The sequence below is a fragment of the Aquila chrysaetos genome, chromosome 5 (assembly GCF_900496995.4).
Source record: "Aquila chrysaetos chrysaetos chromosome 5, bAquChr1.4, whole genome shotgun sequence".
Lineage (NCBI taxonomy): Eukaryota > Metazoa > Chordata > Aves > Accipitriformes > Accipitridae > Aquila > Aquila chrysaetos.
Genome location: NC_044008.1, coordinates 41681319 through 41705529, shown reverse-complemented (window position 1 = coordinate 41705529; position 24211 = coordinate 41681319). Strand labels below are relative to the sequence as shown.

Here is a 24211-nt window from a genome sequence, read left to right as displayed (position 1 = left end):
AACCCCAAACAAAAAAAAACAAAAAAACCCAAAACACAAAACCAAAACAAACACAAAGGACGATATTCCAGATCAACAATAAACACCAAGGAAGAAAGAACAGCAGACTGCTCATTTACAAGTCTCACTAATGCGAATTATTACCTTTGCTGTTTCCCATGTTTGGTTAATGGTTTAACACTGTGGAACCGTGGGAAGGCAAGTTTAACCCTAGAAGCATTTGCAATACTTATCAATGAAACTGGAAATTTTTTTTTTTTTTTTAATAGCTCTCTGACACTAATTAAGAATACAAGGACAGAAATAGGAATTGGTTTTACGGAATTCCTGAGAACTTGAGAGTTCAATAATGTATCTGGAAGTTTACAAAGACTTGGAAAGTCATAAAGATATGCCTAGAATGAACCACTGAAGGTTACAAAGTTCCAACACATTTGGTTTTGTTTCCCCACAACAAAAAAAGCGAACAGGAGAGACCTGGGTCTACAGTGTCAAATACCAAGCTACAGTCTTTAGAGAGGTGTGGGAAGAAACCCTTGGACCTTGAAGAAAAGGTTTTGAGAATCTAGATTTTCTTCCTCCTTTGTTCACTGTACTTTAACAAGTATTATCTTAATGCTACTGGACTGAACTTTTAACAGTTACTAAACAGCTGGATGATTTCATGGCCATAGTTCAGTGATAACTGACCATTCTACTTATCAAAAATAACAAAACCCAGACTGATAACATACATGCCAATAGCCATTAAGTTATGAGAGAATCCGAGACAACAGGGACAGATCTTGCCTGTAGGCAGCAGCTGCAGAGCAGGTTATCAATTCCTATCAACTCTCTAAAAAGAGTTAACTACAGTATAAAAAACTGTCTAGTCAGCCAGGTTGTCAGAAAAACGTCTTACTTGTATGCTGCTGCCATTGATCACAGTTCTAAATCTAGCCCAACATCAAGAGCGAGAATATCTCTAGCTACCCAAGACATCATTTTTCTTTTTCTTATTTAAACAGAAGCAGCTGTGAACACAATGTTGCACTAGATCAGTAAGATTTCTCACAGAAGCTGGCTCAGGAGCACAAATGTACTCCTAGGAGAGATAACACCTAAAATGGGTGTAAATATGGGGCTCATACATTCCTTCTTTGGTTTCCCTTTGATCATTTCACACAATGGAAAACACAACTAGCAAAAGTAGCAGCTCCATATAAGACCTAAAAACCATTTCTTCTTAAAATGAGTTGAAATTCTTTTAGATAAAACCAAGGTATTTAATATATCTGAGTTATGAGGGCATACATGCATGAACACTGTATGAGGGCAGTACTACACACATAGATTTATGGTTAGGCCTATTGTTTACAAAACCATTTGTGATGATGCTGTTTTAAAAAAAAAAAAGGAAAAAGAAAAAAAAAGAAAAAAAGAAAAAAGGAGAGAGAGAGAACTCAGCCCCATTCCACGACCTTCTCCTCCAGAATTAAAAGAATCAAAAAACAAACAAAAAAACCCACCACCAAAAAAAAAAAAAAAAAAAAAAAAAAGACTTGAAAGGAGAAGTTCCTCACGAATTACATGTACTAATGGCGAAAGAAGCTATGATTATCTGCCAGAATCCTGGCAGACACTGAGAAAGCTGGCTTCAGAGAATAAGAAAGATACATAAACCAAGTTACAGAACACTGTGCAAATGAACGTTTTGTTCAGGGATCTAATCTTCAACAAATGTAAAACTTGGTCCTTCTTGTTCCAAGACTTTTTGTAAACAAAGGTTCATTTAGTACCATTATTTTATAACAACCAACCAGCTCTTAATGCAGTTAGATGGCCATAAAGGGTAAACTCAATCACCTGCCAGATCTGTTTGCTTTTGTGTATTTTGTCTGAAGGCTTAATTACCTTTTGGCTCAAAAGATCTTTCTTCAGCTTTTCCAACTCTTCTTGCTGGCTTTGATACTTCAGCTGCAGTTCAGAGACTAGTTTGTTGCCATTACCAGAATACCACTCAGTTGGAGAAGAGTCACTGCTGTTCCGGTTTTTGCTTGATCCAATCATGTCTTTTAACGGACGCCTTGTTTTGTGTGGAATGCGGCCAAAATCGAATGGAAAAGCTGAACTAGTCAGTCCTGCATAAAACAATTTCTTCTAGTTCAGTTCACTTAGTAAAAAGGCATTTCAAAGCATTCAGATTTCCTTTTAAAAATATGCTCATTAAAATTAGACTTTAAGCAGCATTTAAACAGCCCAATACAATAGTGTTAAACATGCCTCATTTTCCAAGTCACTTCCTTTGGTGGGAAAAGTATATAGCTCAAAGTCTTCTCCCCTCCCAGATAAAAGATTTAGCTCGTAAATTAATACTTGTGAAATAAGACAGGAAGAGAACTTTACCATTCATTACAGAAAATAAAAGATACCCCAACTATGCCAAGGTAAACTTTGCTTCAAATAATTAACAGCTCAGAAGTGATCAGGGCAAAAACATCACTGATATCACAGCATACTGTTCTTTTAAGAGGCATTCAGTGTATGGTTTCACCTCCATTTACATAACCACAGGAGTATTCTTAGAAAGAAGGATGTTATCTAACAGATTAAATCACTTGGATGAAAGCTAAAGTGCTCTTAAGGAGCTGTAAAAATGTCTTCACAAGGTTATTTCAGACACTGGTCAAATGTGAGAACCAGTTACAACGCATAGATGCGCTATCACTGCATATGCATCCCTACTTTTCCCCCCTCATTTCAGAAGCAAGCCAATATAACATGCATATACATACTTCAGAGTCTAAAGGCAGTCCTGCTTCAATGGGCGACACTCAGCTGAGTAATCAAAAGCCTCAACATTTCCCTTCATCCTGTAACTTTGCAACTCAAGTGACAAAACTAGAGATGATAACATGCTCAGGGAACCTGAAACAGTGGATAACAGGGCTTCGTACTTATTCTATTGTACCTGAATGGCAGGGGACTCCACACACATCATAAGGAATTATTTTTTTTAAAAGAATTTACAGAGCTCTGATGTGGTTTGTGAAGAAAAGATAAACTTCCCCTTATTTCCTGGAGACAGACATAACACAGTACACTATTCTAGAGAAGGTAAGGCATACGCTCCCCTTCCTTCCTCCCACTTCTACCTTTACTTCCTTCTGCCAAGTGTTTCCTCTTTTCTTCCAGTGCCATCGAGTCCTCCAAGTCTTTTGGGGTTGGATCCAGCAATTCCCACTCTTCGGTGGTATAAAATATGCTCTTACGGTTTTCGTTATTTCCTTTTCTTAAAGAGGACATTGAATTTCTGTGAAAAAGACAGCAGGAAAAGTGACAATGACTTCTCCATTTTGCATTCTTTTTATAAAGAGGTTTTCAAGACAACCACTGCAATTGAAACAGTAGCTAAAACACAGACAAAACCAATACCAAATAAAAGTTCAAAGAAAATAAAGCATATCCTACTAAATAGCACCTGCTATCAACAGTGCTATGTTTCAAGAACAGAGGAATTATTCTGCTTTAATAGGATATTAATATCTAGGAGACCACTACGGTCTTTTGTGTCATCCTCTGTTTTATCCTTGTTTTGGGAGTGGGGAAAAAATAAAATTAAAATTTAGAAGCAGCATCTCTTTATTGATCAGTTATTGTAGCTTAGAATTTTAGGGTAACTGCCAAGCATTAAACAGAACAGCATGCAGTCAAAACATATATATGTTACAGTTCCACATTCTGGATTAATGTCAAACTTGGGATCATCCAAGAGACCTGCAGTAGCTGAATCACTGATGACAGACTCCTTAGCAGTTTTTCTTTCCTAAGGTGGAATGTTGCCAATTATCTGCAAGAACATTTCAGAGGCAACCTCTAAATTCCATTCCAGTCAGACAATTCTATAGAAGAACAATACATTTCATGAGCAGGATGAGATGACCCTACCCAGCTTCCCCCACAACCATCATGCAATCAGAAATGTTTAAGTCAACACTTACGACCATGAGTATTAATGTAGCTCAGTATTGTAAAGTCTTTGTTCAACTACAGAAGGAGATTCTACATCAATCCATATGAATCAGTTCAATGTTCTAGGTATAATGTTGTAAATATATTTAGTATCTCAGCATTTTCTACACAGTCTGTGTAAGATGAAGGCCCACAAAGATGCTTTCACTCAATCAGCCCCATTCTCTCTTCTTACTCTTCAAACCTTAAGCCGAAAGTAACCCATATTACCCCTTCAAGATCATTTGATGATCCAACCTAGTCTTTCAGCTTCACAAGAGATTTAACATCTGATCAACGTGAACTCTAGGCTAATCATGATGCAGTGCAAAATTCCTATAGTCTGGTGAAATGAAAAATAATCAAGTACAATTTTAAAATAATCCTAAAAGTTTTACTAGTAACTATTTCAACAATCAGTTTGCAAACTTGACAAACACTGAATTATACTGCACATTTCTTCCAGAAAGAATCACAATTTTTGTTGGGGGCAGGAAGCCTCATTTCATTGTTCAGACCTTCCATTCAAATTAAATAGATCAAATTGGGTGATGATTAACGTTATTTCCTAGGACACTCAAAATTAATAAGTGTCAGCTGGCATCTCTACAGCTAATCTCTGAATAGTGGCTGATCTCTTACTGTGCAACTCCACAACCGCCTGCTCTGCTCTTGGTCAACTTCAGTATTTAAAGCCTGTCTGAACACCACCTTTTAAAGCTTGAAAAAAATCACAAGGAACAAGAAGTCAAATGAGCTCTAGAAAAGCTTCTTCAAAAACTGCTGTTAGGCCCATGAATAATCCTAGCTGATGCTGAATTTTGTAAAGCTTTTGCATAGGATCGTTAAGGGCACTGAAGTAGCACTGCTTCATTGCTTTCTATTAGATTACAAGTAGGTAGTTGAATTTAAAAAAACAATATTTATTTTCCTAAGCACAGTATGACAAGTACAATCAGCCAAACCACGCAAGACCTGATCATATGATCGAATGATTAAGTATTTTTAAATGTTTTGGATTTAAGTCTTATTTTATGATTATATAACTTGAGGTTACTATAATTCAGTATGTTTCCAAGTCTATATTCTGCATAAATAAGAGACACAAGTAGCTGACAGCATAAAGATAAAAAAAAAAAAAAAAAAAAAATCAGGCCTAAATGTCTATATATGCCAATTAGTACTTGAAAATAGATTTTAAATAGTAGAAAAGCATGTTTCAACTGTAGTTACTGTAAACATACACATATCTTAACTCCAAGTCATATTCCTCACTCTTCTCCAATTATTATTTCACCACTGCTACCTAGGATGCAAATGCAGTTATAGCAATAGCTTCCCTGTCAAACACATCGTAAGTGTGTTCAGGAGGAAGGATAAGTCTTTCAGACATCTAATAGATAAATACATGCTCCCAGCAATATAGAGAAAATTCTTTGAAGTTTTAGAAACACCCTGATCCATTCTCTAAGACTGAGGTTAAAACTAGTCACAATCCAAGAAGATACTGGATAGTGCACATGTATTCCAAAGGCGATTGGATCCCACCCCAGCCCCAAATTGCATGGAATTGCTGGAGAATGGAGGAAAACAATCAACCACAACAGTACTGCTGTTTGCATATGTTTACTGCAATAGAGTTTTTAACATTTTAGTGGGGCTTTTTTTGCCACCAGTTTTTATAGTCACACTATTATGTCATTTTATTTTTCCAAGATTAATAATTAGCTTTCACTTTAATGAAAATATTAACCATCTTGTCCTAGTTCCACACAACTCACTAGACCTTCTTGTGATACACACTGAACAAATGCTGTTCAGCCTAATAAAAGAGGATTGCTTGTCAATCAAGAAGTGACAAATGAGATTGCACATGTTAAAATACAAGACTTACAGGACCACTTAATGCTTTTTCATAGGAATTGCATTCAAAACGGTTTGAGCATAAACCAAAGCTGCGTAATGAGAAAGGCTGTCATCTAAAGGACCCCTGCACCATTACTGAATAGTTTTGCTTCTTAATTGGGCATCATTCATTGCAGGATTGAATGAACAAAAGATATAGGGAGTGGAAGCATGTAGTTATGATCATCTTTCATACTTATGCAAAATAAATCCAAATTAAGATTTTACATGCCCTACCCCTCTCTGGAGCAACTGAGGATAGCCATTAGAAGGAAAATCCACTTGTCCCTAACCAAACCTATGCTGAAGAAAATTGACCTTTCTTGCGAAAACTGCTACAGACTCAAGTCTTGGAGCAAATTTATATTACTAGATACAGGAACTTAAGGGCTTATGACCTGCTAGCTCAAAACAGGCAGGCGTAATGCTAGTCCATAGCTTTTAACACATGCCACTGCAAGGTGTATGCTAATGTGAATAAATATCAGAGATTCTAGCATATTACCATGCAGCTAAAGCGCTTCTGACAAGGTTATCAGACTCTTATGCCAGTGGTAGGATACATGGCCAGAGATAGTGCACAACTGTACACATCACACACACTTCAGTTTTTAGCTGCTGGCTCAGTAAATGCTCTGCAAAATGACTTTTCAAAAGCTCAGAAGAGGATGTTTGAACATAACAAGCAATCCTAACAAAGACACCATTTCGCACGGGTATCAGCTTGTAGGGGGGAATGCCTGCTTTAAAATTTAGAGCACATGGGGGCACTAGAGCACTCCATATAAAAACCCCTCACAGAATTAAAAAAAAAAAAATAAAAAATCTGTTAGTAGATACAATCAATGCTATTTTCCCAGGAGTGTTTTCAGACAGATGAACCACTGCAGCGGAGTATCTCCAAGAAGAGTGGAATGGGGGAGGGTGGCATTCAGCCTGAAAGACCTTCACTGTGAAATCTTCTTACATGTTTATTCCCAGAGACCTGCAAGGACTCCAAGCCATTAGGACCACAGCTATATAGAGAAAGGCGAACTCTTGAATACCGTCCTGCAGTATCTGCTGGGCCACTGCCACCAGAAACATTTCCCTCCAATCAAAACTGCTTCCCAATCCACAACTCCACTGTTGCCTCTCTGCTCAGTTACAAAGAAACATTAACACACACCAGCCAGGCAATACTGAGCAGCTTACCCTGACACTGCTCTCTAGCTAGACTTCCCCGAAGTATATCCATCTGCAATTCAGAAAAAGGAAAGGACAGGAAAGGGGAAAAAAAAAGCAGAAAAAAGTTTTTAAAAGCTGGTAACACTTGTTTCAAGTATACAGGAGTTCACCTAAAAGAAATTGTTTCATGTTATTTTCCTTCTATTATGACCAAATTTAAGTTCTACCAAAGCAAAGTGGCTACACAAACCCAAGAAACCATACCAGACTACCAGTTTAAACAGGACATGTAGTAACAGGATTTATATATTTCTTAATCCAACCATAAGCCATCTTTTCTAGAACTTAAATGATGGTCTACTCAGCAGTCTAAAAAAAAAAAAAAAAAAAAAACAACAACCAACAACCAAAAACCAAAAAACCCAACAACACTTTGTAACCTCTCAGATCTCTGTGCTTAACAGGAAGCTTTAAAAGGAATATGTTTAACTCAGCACTGCTGATGAAAACAACAACATTTTACTCACAGCTCAAGAGGGATGTGGTCTAGTTAGCCAAAGCTACAGCTCTGCTCTGTGAACTGCTCTGTAATAACACTGTAATAGCCTTTGAGTAAAGCGGAACATCTATCTATGTGGGCAAAGTGTAAAAACATTTAGAAAGAAACCGTAGCAGGAGAGCTCAAAACCAGTAGGACTGCTTTCCTTAAAGCAATTAACACTAAAGAGCAAACTCATTAAGAGTGAGGGGATAAGACGTGGTTTTGCTGTTGTTCAGTAGGGGTCTGCCACATTTTTGCTCAGGAATTCAAACTACATCGATTTCAAGTCTGTGCCAGGTGCTTTTGCTTTTTTAAGAAGAAAATTAAGAATGATTTAAGTTGTTTTGATTTTCATCACTAAAAATACTTCATAAGCACTAAATACTATGGCTACTGCGATGCTAGCAATTAACTCCATTACACAATGAAGGATAAAAAGCAGTACTAGCTGAGAATACAACACCCAGCTCCCTGTTTGGGTTCAGAAAGCAAAGCCATCACTAGAAGTGCTTTACAGGACTTGAGTCTCCCTTTCAGGTACCAGTAATGCTACACAATGATGTTCAGCTATGCCCTTCAAACAAATAAGTAGAATAAAGAAACAGTTTACTTGAAAAGATACAGTCCAATGTACTGATGCACCCCATCACGCTCAGTTCTAAAACGCTCTGCCTACCACATACACACATCTTTCAGTAGGAAATAGTCTCTGCCTGCAACTATCAATGTCACGATAACTCTTTCTCCCACGTTCCCAACTTACTTGATTTCGGTACTCCATTGTTTAAGCGAGAAATTGATGGCACTTGGTTGTACTGGTGCAGGTTGGGAAGCTGCTTGTTCCCCCACCAGGTCTGTAGGAGAAGTCTCCACAGCTAGAATATTTCTAGCTCTCTCTGCTGAAGCATTTTGACTTAGGATACTCAAATCTATGTTTAAAAAAAAAAAGAGAGAGAGAGAGAGAGAAAGAGAGAAAAAGAAAAATAGGCAAAACTTTCAGTAAGTAAAAGAATAGTGGCTATATAAAGTCATATACTACTAAGCCTGCTAGTAACGTAGTTAGGGGTTTATTTTAAATTGCAACATAACTTTATAAAAACGCTCTGTTCAAATGAACTTTAAAAATAGCAAAGTGTTTTCCTCAGTGAGCTCTCACTGCAGCCCCATACATCTGATAACAGGACTCGTGTGATGCTCACGAAGCATTATTTCATGAGTGATATACAATCTCAATTAGCCAATATTGATTCATCTAGCTTAAGCTGCTACAAAGCCATAAAAATTAAGGTGATTAATTCTATTAATCCACAAAACCCCCTTGTAAAACAAGCTCAGGTCTATCAGAACTCCTAAGTTAGGAACAGTGTCACAAAAATACTGTAACACAGCTTCCAGGGTGCGCTTCATCCTAGAAGTTATTCATCCCAAAAGTGACACTGTCGCTGCAAGTCAATGAGCTTTACGGACTTGAGCCAGCTCTGTGCAAATTCAGCCTGGGCACTCCCAGAGCCAAGAACATTAGCATGGGCACTGCAGACACATCAGAGACCTATTGGATCAGTGAAGATTTACTAGCTCTGGCTAAGCTGAACGCAGCCATACCTAAATTCATTCAGCCAAACTCTCTTGTGCACTTCAGCAAATCTACAGCTGAGGCCCAGAGCCATGCAGACGTGCAGCTCAGGCCCAGCACTGCACACATGCCAGCAAACTCACACAGGCTCTGAATGCCTCCAGAGGAACCAGCCAAGAACTGGCACTAGCCCTGAGCCAGAGCTAATACAGTCCAGAGGATCCAAGCTCATCCAAAACAGCTAGCCAGGTCTCCAACATACCACACCATCCAACACGTGCTGTATAATCTGTAGTATATATGTTACCTCAGTGTTTCCATTATCCCAGATAGCTTGCTTTCTCCCTCACCCCTCCTCCAGCAGGCAGAGGGAATAGGAAATGCAGAGTATGGAATACACTATGAAGAGCAAAAGCATTATAGAGAAGCATAAAGTGGTTTATGGCCTTCTACAAACTCTCTGAACAGGCAAGCTAAAAATAAGCTCAAATGTCATTTTCAGACCCTTCCCTGTATCATTCATGAAGAACTGAAGTGGATTAAAAAGTCTTGAGAACACTCTCAGACTTGATTGAGCAGTTATATTAGAAAGTAACACATCAGACAGGCTTCTGACTGAAATGATTCTCTGCAGGAAGGGAAAAACCCTGGGAAATCACAATACCCTGTTTTATCACTGGTTAGCCTTTCAGTCTTTGTTCTGACGATAACTTGGCACTAGCAGCAAGACCATCTTTAAGTAAGCTGTACCCTCCAATTACTCAGCAGATGGTTACTTTTATTTAGCCCATATCGAAGATTAGAAGTAGGAAGACAGACCATTTTGTGAGAAAAAATATATATCAAACATCACTGACACTACAAATCTCTCAAACCCTTGAAAAATGGTATCTGAAACAGAAGTATATCATGTCATCTTTCAAATACAGGTACAAATTACACTGCCTTGACTTATTTTATGAACAGTGCTGACAGAAACTTCTTCAGTGCCTTATCGGCCAAACTAAATTTCAAATTCTTTTGGACACTGGCTGTTTGAGCTGAACAAAATTCAGCTAGGATAAGTTAGATAAAACTAACTTCTGATCATATTCACTGTCTAATAAAGGGTAATATAACACAATAGGTTTCAACTAAAAAGAAACAACAAAAAAAAAAAAAAACCCAAAACCCACGCAACCCCATGCCCCCGCCCCCAAAAAAAACCCAACAACCACACACCAAAAAACTTAATGGCACCCAAAACCAGGCTGGAATACTAACATGCTGTTTTCATACTTAGAGCTTGTTTCATCTGCTACCTGTATGATTTGACAACACTACAAAATCTCTTTATAGTATGGCCCAGGTAAATGAATTGCTCAAGAGCTGAATTTCTAACAAACGCCTTTTCTGATCAGTCTGGCTGAATCTCCTCTGAGTTCCTGAGGTTGCTCATTGTACATGATCCCCTGCTTACACCAGCCAGCTGATTGGTTAGAGGTATGGACTACCCAGCAGGTACAGCGCAACAATGTAATGTGGTTGTTAATGCAATCACCATGAACAAAATCATCTTGTTTTTAAACTTATTTCAAAACACAACAATCTTATAAATACATGACATACCATTTTTTATTAATTCAAACTAAGACTTGAGGAACAGCATAATTAAGAAGTGAAATTATAAAAACTACATTAACATTCAATCAATTCCAAGGAAAAAAAAAAATCCCATATCCTGTAAAGAATAAATCATTTAGTAGACTTCCATAGTAGTAAGGCAGCTCCACGACTAATCCTACAGAAGAATTTTCTTAACATTAGCTTTCCCACAGCCCACTTTGAAAAATACTTTCACTGTATACTTTTGAAGAATACTTTCACTACCTTGAAAATTCTTAAGAACTTACCAAGCCTGATCCATAAAGCATTACCTTAGCTTTACCTATGTTCCAGTTAGTGCAGATTCCTAAACTGGGGGGGGGGGGGGGGCGGGAGGAGGGAAGGGAAGGACAACAGGACAAAACAGGCAGGACTACAGTGAGCAATTTTGTTTCTGAAATGAAGACGGGCTACTTCCCCATTTAAAACAGTAGTGATATCATCTGTATTCAAGCACTAGCAAAACAAACCAATTTCTATGCTCCAGTATAAAGCACATCAAATGCACATTCACTTTTTTTTTTTTTAAATGCAAGACACATATCTTAGTCATCAATACGGAATCAGAGCCTTAAAGAGTCCCCCAACTCTACAGGAAACTTTTAGAGTACTTGTTTAAAAAAAAAAGAAACAATCGTCAATCATTCAGGCTCTCTGCACTTTCCCCAGAAGAAATCCCTACTTAAACACGTCAGTTGACAACAAAGTCATCATTGTGACTTGTCCTCAAAAATGAGATACTCTAGATGTAGTTCCAAATTCTACATAATGTAGTTTAACTGCAGGCTGGCCCTGAAATGTATGGGTCTACTCAGCCCATGCATTTTATCTTGACATTCCCTGCACTGGATTTAATAATACTAACAATTAAAAAAAACCACACAAACAAACAAACCACAACAACAACAAAAAACCAAACCACAAATGGGTCAGCTTGCTGATCCAGAAAACCCCCAACAATTTACAAGAAAGGAAAATATCAGTTCAGTGATCTAAAGTGACTGGATTACGATTGCTAGATCTGATGCAAAACAGGAGTGAGGGAACAGTACCTACACAGACTACAGTGCCAGCAGGTTAATTTCACACTGTACTTCAGCTCTGAGGGAAGTAGCACAAACAAGAAAGAACAGAGTTTTGGGGCCAAGTTACTTATTATAGCTGATCTGATCCAACAGTCTGCTGCCAAAAGAGGGCAGTCCTGCCTGCTCCTTCACTCTGCCTTCCTGTATTTAGCCACTATGCCTTGCTCCCTCCCTTGCATCAGCTCTGGAAGTCCCCTGATTGCCCAGTAAATATATTCCACTCATTAACCTAGCAGTAAAAAAAAAACAACAACCTTCCTTTCTGGCTAACTTCTGAACTCAACCAACTCAGCACAGGATCAGACAAACACCACAAAATACAAAAAGGGAGACTACATACCAGAAAATGAGGGGCTGAAGGTAGGAAGGCAAAGGTTTGAAAGAGCAAAAGCCTGTTACCCCTTCCAACACCTGCAAGCTGTTAGATCTTGCACATCAATACCTGTGTTCTTGCAGCATATGGTTTGAGAAGCTGCATATGGTTTGACAAGCTGCTAACCAGACTGCCTGCTGCCAGAAAGGTGGTCTAAAACCATCCCACTTTGCATTCCCAACAACTCTCTTGAGCTAATCCTGGCATTCATCTGCCCCTACAGGAAGCTACATTGGCCAAAAACTAACCTGGAGAAAAAGATGTTTCCTGCTAGTTGCGGTCCCTGCGCTAGCATAAGGAAGGGTGAGACTAGCACCAGTGCTAGATCAAGGGAGAGAGCCGGGCTCTTCTTTAAGTAGCGACTAGCCGTTAGATTGGTGTAGCTGAAACGTCAAGCTGAGCCCCTACAAAAACACAAACTCTCAAGGCAGCTGTGGTTGAGCAAGCAAGACTGCTCTCAAATGAAAGCAGTAAACTGGGTTAGAGGACAATACTGCAGCATGGGATCTGAACCAGGGGAGGGGAGAGAAGGGCGGGGAAGACTACAGCTTAACATTTCTGGTTTTGCAGTATGAGCAAACTGAAATCAACAAAATATAAAATCTGTTGATGAAATATGTCTGACCTCAAGACTCTGTTTAAACCCAGGAGAGCTTTACTAACACATCTAACTTGGCACAGAACAGGATTTTACTCAGTCTTATTTATGGGTAACAGAAATCAGCAAGAAATCCATTTCTGTAATGATTCACGAATAAAACAATTCAGAACTGCCTGACCAATGTAGTAAAAAATGCAGAATAACTTTGTATAATACACTGATATGTTTTTGTAACTCTGACACTAGTCTAAAATTACATTTTGCTTGGCTAAAGGTATTGCGGAGACTGAATTTCACTTACGTAGTATCAGCGCAAACTGCCTTCCAGTTTTAAAAGGCAGGAAATTTTTATCACAGTCAGACAGATCCACCACACCATACTTTTTTGGAAACAAAGTATGGTCATTCAGAACACAAAATATACCCGTTCCCATTAAAAAATGGAGTTTACATCTCAGGATACTTAACAAGCTAAGCTTTTAAGATATCGCAACCACTAAAAGACAACTTATCTAACCTAAACTGTACTTTGCCACTTAATGACACCTAGCCATAGGACTACTCCGTTTTACTTCATTTCTAAAAACCTGTTTTTAAAATCAACAGATTTCGTAAGAGATAGGAAATCACACATAAAATTACATTCATGTTAAATAATTTTAGTATCATCAACATATGCAAAGTTTACATAGAGTTACTTGATAACAAGTTGTGAAAAAAAAAACTTCCTAAGACTCCTCTATCCCAGTGCTATGCCTTGCACTGATTAACTGACACCGAATAGAAACATGCATTCTGTTTTTACTCAAATTTTCAACCTACCAGGGTTGTCTTTGGCAACAAGACCTTTGGAAAAGTCACTTGGTGTTGGGGAAGTTCGGCTGTCCCTTTTTGCTGCGTCAAGGTTGTTACAATATTCCCACCTCTTCTGTTGAAGTTCCTGAAGCCAGTATGTCATATCCTGACGAGTTGCAGCCTACAACACAAAGAACCAGAGCACTGATGAGATCAGTGTGTCTCTTTGGTATATGAATACAGTAATTCCAAGTGCAATAAGAAAAACCAACCCAGATAATTCACAGACCAGCAAGGTATCATCACCCAAAGCCAATATTATTTAAAAGAAATGACCACTAATGTACTAGACGTACCTTGTGCACACATACACATCCCTGACTTCCATGCCAAATCCGTTTTCCATTAGAAATAGTCACATGCATTTTTTTTCTCCAGTTTTACACTGAAACATTAGAGAACGCAGCAGCAGCATTTTATATTTTACACACAAAGCGTTTAAATATATAACTACAAATCTGTATTATGAAAAAAAAAAAAGCTCTCATACACACTCCGGAAGATTCTCCTTTTCTTTTTTTAACTTGCTTTATTACTAGCAGAAACCAACAGATTAATAATGCATTGTAATGCCTCCTACTTTAATGACTAAATCTACATACTGTGTTACCTCATCGTCCCGTGAGCTAACTATGGAAAGATCACATTTAAAACAAAAAAACCCCAACATGAATATTTACTCTACAAGCATACAGTCATTAACGTGAATAAGTGAGCAAGAATTCAAACACATCTTTAAGCTTCAGTAAGAATCACAGTTAAAAGAGTAATTTTAAGGTGTGTCAAATGACAATCTACAAATATCAACAAGAGACTAAGTGATGGTAACTGACATTGCAGGTGCTCACTTGGAAAAGTTATTTTTATTCCAACTTACATCCTCAGCTGCCGGTCTAGAACAAATACCCGACACTAATAACATGGTAGGTTCAAGAACAAAAAGTTAACGCTTGTGAAGAGACACGCACCTAAGTCCTTCGTCGGCTTGTAAGCACACAGAGTGCTTACCTTTTAGCCAGTCTTTCTCCTACCTTCTCCGAAAGTGGTTGGTGGCATTACCAATGAAAAACCCTCATTACTTAGGCAAATGACTGTGTTTACTCTTTAAAGACAACTTAATTCCAAATAGCTTCCTGTTCTGTTTATCACAAATGAAGAGGGTACCTGTGCAGGGCACAGCTGCAAAAGAACGAAGAGCAACAAACACCACCCATTTCCTTACAAAGGAAGTACAGTAAGTGCTACGTGAAGCACATAAATGGCACGGATTTGTCTTCATTTTTTTCTATGAGAATACTTTTGGTCTAGTCAAACTGAAGATCCATTTACCATCGTATTTTGACCCTGAGAGCAGCTAATTACAAGACAGAACATAAACAATATGGCAAAGAAGAACTGATGTTTCCCCAGGGTGCTCTCTCTGGCTCAGTCATCTGCCATCTTAGTGTTTAGCAATCACAGAGACAGCTTTTTATTTTACGATTTGGCTTTTTGTACCCATATGAGCTTTAACATCCACAACATCCTACAGCAAATGGCTCCGAAGCACTGTGCAAGGAAGTTAATCAGAAAACAGACACAGTTACTCCTGGAGCTCCTGCTCCAGTTCCTCTCAATACATCGTACACAGAAGACAACATGAGATACATAAATCAAATAAACATTCATAAATCCAATCAAGTAGCGAAAAAAAACCAAATAGTGATACAAGAGGACATAGCAGGTTAACTTCTCTCAGTTGGTAAGATATGTAAGCAAGATACTTCTAATCTGAAATGGAAATTAGTTTTTTATTTATTCTTGATTGCTCACAGGAAACTGAAGGAAAACATTTCCCTCATAAAAAAAAAACCATGGGAAAAGAATAGTTTAGAAGTGTCTATGAGGTTTCTCTGAAAGTGTCAAAGAACTGGACAGTGGGAAACATCAATCCACACAACCATCACTGGCAGTTGTGGAATGACCACAGCAGCAGGCTTTAAGTCTACAGACTCCAGGCACTTTTTGCAAAGAGTAAATGTCTGCCCTTCTATTTCTAGCACAGAAGTATTTCTTTTGGAGCTTTATCCAGTGGCAAGTCTTCCTATACGGTAAATTTGAGAGCTTACATAGCCTTTAGATAGACTCACACACAGGCCTTGTAAAAGCAATGTTTTACTATGCTCCAGCAGAAAACCACCAAGAATTCAAAGGGCTTCCACTAACACGGGATGTAGTACTTAAGTGGTTCTCTTTGCTACCACAACATAGCTAATGAGACAATTCACCTCAAGTCAATCTAAGTTATACCTACAATTAACTTCTGCCCATGACTACTTCATCTTAACAAGCCTTTTTCACAATTTGTCCCATTACCCTCTGCCCAATAGTCTTTAGAAAACCATGAATTGATTTTATTGGAGTTGCTCCTAGTTGTTGCTTTTAAATTCCCAACTGCATTTGTTCTCTGCTGAGCAGCACATACGCATCCTCAGTTTACAAGTGATGTCATTGTTACACAATGTGTCGGTTAGCAGTTATGGTCCTTCAATATAAAACAGGATAGCAAAGCAGTGCAAGTTTCTCACTCCCCTGTTTCAAGTAATTTTCCCAAGAATTACTCGGTACCCTGCAGCTGCACCCTGCCTGTTACTTTGCCTTCCTTGCTTCCCATACATAGTCTTCCTTCTCTTACGGAGTTTTCCACTCCCTTTGAACAGTTTTTGCTGAGTTTATACATGCATCTTAATTATTTACTTTACAAGTAAAGGAGTATCCTGAGAATCTCTGTTAAGATGAGTTTTGTTTAAACAAATTTAATCTTTGAAGCTTGTTGTTTGAAATGGACTTTTTTTTCTTTTAAAACCACACATAGAATATTTTGTCTCCCTCTTCCCCTACTCTTACGCAAATGACAAATTTGCAAACTTTTTTTTAACTCACTTTACCTGTCAGAGAAAGGAACACTTCCATGCTTGCCCCATTTCTCATGGCTTCTCTGAGTATTTGGCTATTGCCCACCATGAGAGACAGAACATATAACTAGGTGCAGCGTCAATCAGATCTCAGAAAAAATCCTTATTTGTACAAACTACTGCGTGGTACTGCAGTAAGAACGAACCTTAGCTAGCCACATTTTAATGGAGGCATTTCTGTGAGAAGAAAAAACACCAAAATGTCATCCAAACTGGTGCGCGGTAAGGAATTACTATTGCAAACTTACAGGCAACAGTAGCAACCCAAGACTCTGTAAGTGAAGAGACATTAAGAGTCCCGTGTATTTTTCAATACAAATGATGGCAAATTATTATTATTGACTTAAAACCATTCCCCTATATTCTCCCACTAAGGATGCTGCAGGAACTGCCACCTTCTGATGCACACATGACACAAACAGGAGAATTATTTGGGGAAACTAACTACCCAGTGGCATCATCTACCTGGACTCGCTGGTGGAACATGTATGCCAATATCAAACACTTTCTGGAAGAGTCCAAAGAAATGCAACAAGCGAACGTGCCATTTTGAGGAAACTCATGAAAATTCTTGCCACAATCCTCTTCTGAACACAGACAAACTCTCCCTCAAGCTTTTTTGTAAAAGGGAACATCGCCGGGAAGTTTGCATTTCTTAAGATTTACTAATCTTGCTATGCTCAAACAGCAAATTTGGAGCCAGATGGCTTTTTTTGGAGGGCAGCCCAATTTTTAATTAAAACATTGCAACCACTAACCAGCAAAGTTGGGGGGGGAATGGGGGGGGGAGGATCAGCTCAGGAAACAAATCACCTTCACTGCTGAGCTACCTTCTAAGCTGAGTTAGGCCCTAATGGTGTTAGGTCCTAAGACAATACTACTTAAGCTTGAGCACCCCTTTATTAATCTCTGTCACATCCTTAAAGTTTATTGACAAATCAGACTAAAAGCTCCTAAATAATTCTGATTTTAGCAAGTTTGGTGTCCCAATACTTTCAAGGATCTGGGCTCCAAAATCTGCAGTGTCTGGAATGCTTACTACTTGGCCAACAACCCAGAAAAGTTTTTTCTTAAAGAAGTCTGTGCAATTTCTGTTCCCCTCCCAATTCACCACTGTTCACAAAGAAGTTATCCACGCAGAAGTGACTAGAAACACAGTCTATCATCACTGACCAGTGTTTGTTTCAAAAGAAAGTGAACTGTGTCACTGTAAGACACAGCGTTAAAAATAAATGAGAAATGACCCCTTTGTTCATTTACATATATTCATAATGCTAATTCTTTTCTCCCTTAATGACCGACCTCACTGTGCAAACACAGGCAAATATTCACTTGACTGTATTACCAGCATTCTGTTACAGCAAGTATTTGCATGATCAGGTCCTTTCCATGAAAATATTCTCAAACATCATCTATCCATACTTCATGAAGTACACAATTTTCCCTGCTTCTTTACCTAAAGTGATGGTACCGGTTGTATATTTTAAATGGAAAAGCTTTTTACACACACTTAACTTCTAATATACTTTAACTGTTGGAAATATATAGAAAAGCTACAATCATGCAGCTGCCAGGTTGGTTACCTACGCTTCCAAATTATGAACAATTTGCCTTATTTGCTGTAAAGGCTACAGTATATTTTTCCTGAAACTGTTATCAAACTGAAAAACAAGCCCCAAATGTATCATACAGTCCTCAGCTCCCATTAAATGACAAAGACTGAGCAATCCAGACGATTAAATCACTACATTAACAACAAAATGAGGCACTACAAAGAAATAATGCATTCCTCAACAGCACCATCATTTCAATCTGGAATTCCAGTCGCTTATTTCTTATTGCTCTTCTCAGCTTATAATACCGAGTAGGAAAGACCAGATCACAAGATCTGGAAATTTTGAACGAGCAACAAATTGAGGAAAACCAGGCATGTGAGTTAGAGGGTGAAGAATACATTTGACTTGACTTTATTCCTCCTGCTTTGTGTGTAACATTTGCTTGATAGATTAGATCACATTTGTTTTCAACAGGGGCTGGATCAGTCGTGGCGGGGGGGAGTGGGGGGTTGTTTTGGTTTTTTTAACTTAACATCTTGAATTCATTCTTAATTCTGTGTCTACCTAATTTAGCTGAAAAATGTTTTTAAAGGCCTTAAAGAACCATCGTGTTGGGTAGAAGAAAATTAACTCCAGCTGCAAAAGCCTTACCCCTTGGTGAATCACACAGCCACAAAAGACCAGTTGGTCCTGCAACATCCCTCAAGTTTTTCATTAATTCCTTTTTTGTTATATAAACACCTATAACGTAATAGCATTTTTATGGACAATCACTTGGCCACTTTAGGGCAAGCATCATAACAATATGAGAGGGAGATGACACAAATTTTTTTTTTTTTTTTTGCTAATTACAGAAATGACCTTGACTTCCTTAACTGGCACCTTTTCTCAATCCCCATAAGGAACACATGAAGAGAGCTCCAGTCCATGCAGGTTCTTTCCTAGACACTACAGGAAAAAAAAGAATACAAAAAGCACGGGCAGAGCAGTAACATCACAAACTAAAAGAGACCAAGAAAAATATGAAAAAGGGAACTCCCTGTTCCTTACGCTTGTGCATGGGTGTTGAGTATGATTTGTATCTTCATGACTGCAGAAAACACCTGAGGCTGCTGGTAGAGTACTCTTTGACAGACTAGTTACTTATTACAGAGGTGGTATATAGTATTTCCCACTATAATCCTAATCATAAATTACATGTTTCCCAACAAAGGCCCTCCTATTCAAAAAGAATCCTCAAAACAAAACATGCATTATGTCTTTTCCTGGAGATTTCCACATAAAAATCACTAGATACTAATTAAAAACAAACAAACAAAACCCCCTCAAACTATCAAAAATTAAAGCTTACAGCAAGTCTGCAGTTTTAACTTCTGTAACGTGAACACTCGGGCTATAAAGGCAGATTCACGGAAAGCAATAAAAACTTTGGTTACGGCGATACAAAGAAAAAGTAGTTTTTACATGTGATTGCATGCAAAATGCCAATTACACTGCTTTTCCTCAACCAAATATAGTTAAAATTATTGTCATGTTAGTGTTCCAGTTAAGTAACTTGCTTATTCTTTAGTAAAGTGTGTTAATGATTCCTTATTTTGACAAACATTTATATTTATCAAAAGGGAATACTGAAGACCTTTACACAATCATGTTCTACAATCTCAGCATTTATTATCACTGCTCAAATCTCCACTATTAAATAAGTGTATAGGAAAGATCTTTTCCAATGTTCAACAGGAAGTTCTGCTGTTTTACTTTAATAACTGTAAGGCTTATACTCTAATATTAAGGATCTTGCTAAAAAAGAACACGGCTCACGTAAAAACTCACACTCAATGCACGAGAACATTCCTTGAGGGAAATATATGCCTTAATAGCAATCAAAAATAATGAATACTCAGGAGAATTTATTTCTTCTTTATTGAGTGGAAATGGCTTCCTTGGGGTTTTTTCCTAGGTATGACAATAAAGGAAAGATATGTAAAACAATCCTGACGTTTACCTCTCGTCCTGTGAGACTGTGAGTCCTTGCAAAGACAACGTGATAAGCAGCCTCTGCTACTATCAGGAAACAATTCTCCCTCCTCCTCTTCCTTCCTCCCAAAGCAGTCTAGATGAAGACTTCTGCCATACATCATTTTTTTTTCAAAATGAACACCCCAAAAGTGAAAACCAACCACACCCTGTCAACTTCCAAAACCACAACCCACCAGATTTCCATGGAAATCTTTTTTCTACCCAGACGTTTCCACAAAACCCACTCAACCAAGCCGGCTAGCCCGTCCTGCTCCAACCGGATCGTGCTCAGCAGCAGCATTTTCTTTCCCTTCGGAAGAGCACTTTAAAAACAAAATCACGAAGAGGGGAAAAAAAAAACCCAACCCGTAACTAACGCCAGGGATGGCCCGGTATCGCTGATCTACTCTGCCTTTGCAACACACTACGTCTCTTCTTTAAAAAAACCCCACAGCCCCGCTTCGGAGGCGCAGCCAGCGCTCTGCGGGCGCCGGAGCCGGCGGGGGAACGGCCGGGCACCTCCGGGCCGGGCAGCGAGCGAGCCGCCCCCGGCGCCCACCGCCTGCCCCTGCCCCAGCCCAGCCGGCGGGGCCGCCCCGGCGCTGAGGGGACGGGGGACGGGTCCCGCCCCGCGGGGAAGGAGGACGGGGGAAGGCGGGCGCCCGCCCCCGGGCCTACCTTGAGCACGGCGACGGCGCCGTTGGGGCTGTGCACCTCGAAGGCGGCTCCCTCGTCCCCCGCGGCGGCGGCGGCGGCGCCGGCCTCGGGCTGATGGTAGCTGAAGCAGGCGGAGGCGATGTCGATGCGCCCGAGGGGCAGCGCCTCCTGCGGCCCCTTGAAGTAGTAGAGGTAGCAGCGGCGGGGGTCGAAGACGAACCAGCGGCTGCGGAAACCGCGCAGGGGCCCCTTGCCCGACAGCTTCTGCAGGTACCCGCACAGCTTGGGGGTGCCGGCGCCGGCCTGCTCCCCCGCCGGGCCGCCGCCGGCCCCCGCCGGGCCCTCCTCCCCCTACGAGCCCGCCGCCGGCATCGCCTCGCCTCGCCTCGCCGCGGACGCAGCCTCGCCCGCCGCGCAGGGAGCCGGCCCGGCCCGGCCCGCGCCGCGCCGCCTCACGGGACTTGTAGTGCGGCCGCCGCGGCCCGGCCCGCGCCGCTCGCCGCGCCCGCCGCCGGCCCTCACCCGCGGGCAGAGCCGGAGGCCCGGGGCCGGCCCGCCCCGGCTGCCGAGCGCGGCCCCGCCGCCCGCCGGGACAGCGGAGACGGAGCCCCGCGGGGAGCGTGGGCCTTCGTACGGCCCGCTTCCAGGAAACCGGGGCGACATCGGCCGCTGCTGACGTGGAAAGCCACCCGGCTCGACACGCGTCGGGCTACTGCCCGCTCTCCCCATGCGCCGTCCCCGGCGTTACTGCCACCGGGCTCCAGGGCTTCTGTGACCACATTAAAAACTATTTTCCAAGCCGTGGTCTAGCCCACGATCAGATTAAAACCCTCCTCTTGTTGGGAACTGCATTGCTCATTTGTAGCCTCCCACTCCGCACCTTATCTCTGCCCCAGTGCCTTGCCTGACGCTGCGGCAGTAACCGAAGGAGCGCGTGGGCCACGCCATGCCTTCGCGATCTCTCTGCAGCGTTCGATCTTACTTCCCAAACCCTCGCTGCTCTGCCTGTTGATGGGCATTTAAAAATCACTCCCGAGCCATATCATTTATGGGAAAGACTACAGAACGTGCAGGAAGCAGCGGGTAAAAAGCTGTAGCTTACAGGGTTTAGATTTGTGAATGGCTACAGGCCAAACTGTGTTTACACGTTTCGCTGAAACGTCTAGCACATTTTGGACTCAAGTGGACTTCTAGTGTTAGTAATAGAGAACTTCAGTAATAGAAAACTTCACTGAGAAGAGATCAAGCTGTCACAGGGAGATACACAATTTCACATAATTTCCTCTTGTGTTTGGAACGCAGTATATGCCTATTTCCATCAAACATGCCTAACGCTCTGGGTACAGAGAAAACAGTTCGATGTGGCATAATAATCCAAAAATGGGAGGAGAAAAGTCCATGTTTAATGGCATTCAGCTTTTCATTCCCAACCTTAAATACAGCACAAAAGGTTTACTGTCAAAATCGTTGTTGCAATGGCTGGAGCTAATGTTTGCAATGGTGGTTTTATTAGGATTATGCTGTTTATGAACTAGGTTCATCTGACTGAATTCTGACAGTTTGGAACTGCAAGTTACCCAGAAATCCTAAATTCGCCAGAGCTTCTTACTCTGTCCTCATTTTTAAATGCGTTGATTAATTTCTCAATAAAAAGTAACTGTCTTGTCTGCCAGGCAGTATTTTCATTCTGTGCTAAAGGATGTAAAGGATATAAAGCACCTCAATATTCACTGTGGTTGTCCGTGGGTTCCACTTTGATGTTGACATCCGGGATTGCAGAATTCGTCAAGTCCGCCCCTCCGGATGTCACCTCCTGATAAGAAATGTGTGGAGTGAGGAAATAGCCAGTGTCATGGTAGCAGAGAAACTTGAGTAATTTGTTATAGAAACTGAGGAGTGGAAGTTATCTCCCCAGTCAACTCACACGACATGAAGCGTGATCCACTGAAAGATTAAATGTCGCAAACTAAGGCTAGACTCCCCCCCCCCCCGCCCCGACTGGAATGACTGATCCTGCTCTCCCAAAAGTTGAGGCTTTGTTAGTAAATGTGGAAAGTAAGAAGAGCTGATCCTGCTTAAACAACAGGTCAATAACATTTCTTCCATATAGACTGCTCTATATCTTCTTCCCCAAGAACAAAGTATTCTTGGTCCTCTGGTAGCATCATACTCTTTCTTGGCAAGTGTCATTTGCCAGAACATGGCTTACACAGGGAAAACACTGATTCCCTTTAGAAGCTGCAGGTTCCTTATCTCAGTCATTTAGACAAGTTTAAGTGCCCCAGCACTTATCCCTGATCTCTTACATTATCTCATCGATTTAGTGAAGCACGGCCTTGTTCTTTGCATGCTGAGCACCCACGACTCTTCCTGGCTGTCAATAATTACATCTTGCAGCAAATCGCAGAATCAATTCCTAAATCCTCTGAACTTTTGCTGTCAGTACTTCTCTTTTTTAATTTTCTGTTCAGCTTCCTTACAACACTCAAAGAGGGAGAATCCCCTAATTTCACAGTTGATTCACATAAACAGAAAGTTCCCCTTCTTGGGAAATAAGTTCCTTATTTCATCTATGCCTTTTTTTTTCACAAACAGATCCAGATGTGGACTGATAAATAACAGCAACTCACAACAGCAACTTATTGCTGTTGTGAATATAAATGAAAACAATGCTCTTCCCTTTACCTGCTTCTTCCTTTCATGTTTTCATGTCCAGAATGCACAGACGATACAGGTGACATTCTGTTGCTAACAAATGTTTAGAAAACAAATATAAATAGCATCTCACAAGATGAGATTTCCCTCCTGCCCAGAGGCAAGGGCCAATGCAGCTTTTGGTGTGCACGTAACTCTTAACCATAGTGCAACAGTCGAGTAAATTTTACATATAGCAAAACCATGGTTATACTCCCAAAAGGGCCACAAAGCTTGTCAAACATGAAAATATTTGAAATTCCTTTTCTGGTATGTTTTTCTCTCCTAAAAATTAACAAATATTTTAGCAATAGCACTTTCAGCTGAACAAGGCCATCTACTACACATAAAAAATAAAATTGTATTTACTCTCAGAAATGAGAGAGTGGTCTAATCCATTACAGTTGTAACCGTTTTCTCTTGTAATGAATATAAGCATTCACAGTTCTTGAAAAAGTTCACATTTTATTCTAAAAAAAAAAAAAGGAAATATGCAAGAAAGAGAGAGTCTATCATTAGATATGGAGGCAGAGAGAGTACAGTTGGTGTATGTGCCAGGCTCATCCTGTCATGTTTACAGAAGTGCGGGAAACACCAATA

General features: G+C 40.3%; 1 protein-coding gene across 5 annotated transcripts in view; it reads right to left on the bottom strand.

Annotated features, from left to right (window-relative positions):
* The window catches only part of TBC1D2B (TBC1 domain family member 2B), a 39559-nt gene extending 16736 nt beyond the window's left edge, over nt 1–22823 (bottom strand). Inside the window, exons 1-5 of one of the 5 annotated variants that reach the window (XM_041123388.1) lie at nt 22637–22823; nt 13702–13855; nt 8367–8532; nt 3135–3292; nt 1894–2120 (exon numbers count right to left, since the gene is read on the bottom strand). In XM_041123388.1, coding sequence (XP_040979322.1) covers nt 1894–2120; nt 3135–3292; nt 8367–8532; nt 13702–13855; nt 22637–22684 — 753 coding nt within the window. In that variant the 5' untranslated portion in view covers nt 22685–22823. Of the gene's footprint in view, nt 1–1893; nt 2121–3134; nt 3293–8366; nt 8533–13701; nt 13856–20246; nt 20369–20454; nt 20476–20938; nt 21303–22636 lie in introns of those variants that run through there. The other 4 variants (XM_030014196.2, XM_030014197.1, XM_041123387.1 and 1 more) reach the window with 4 other exon arrangements.
* Nucleotides 22824–24211: the final 1388 nt, after the last annotated feature.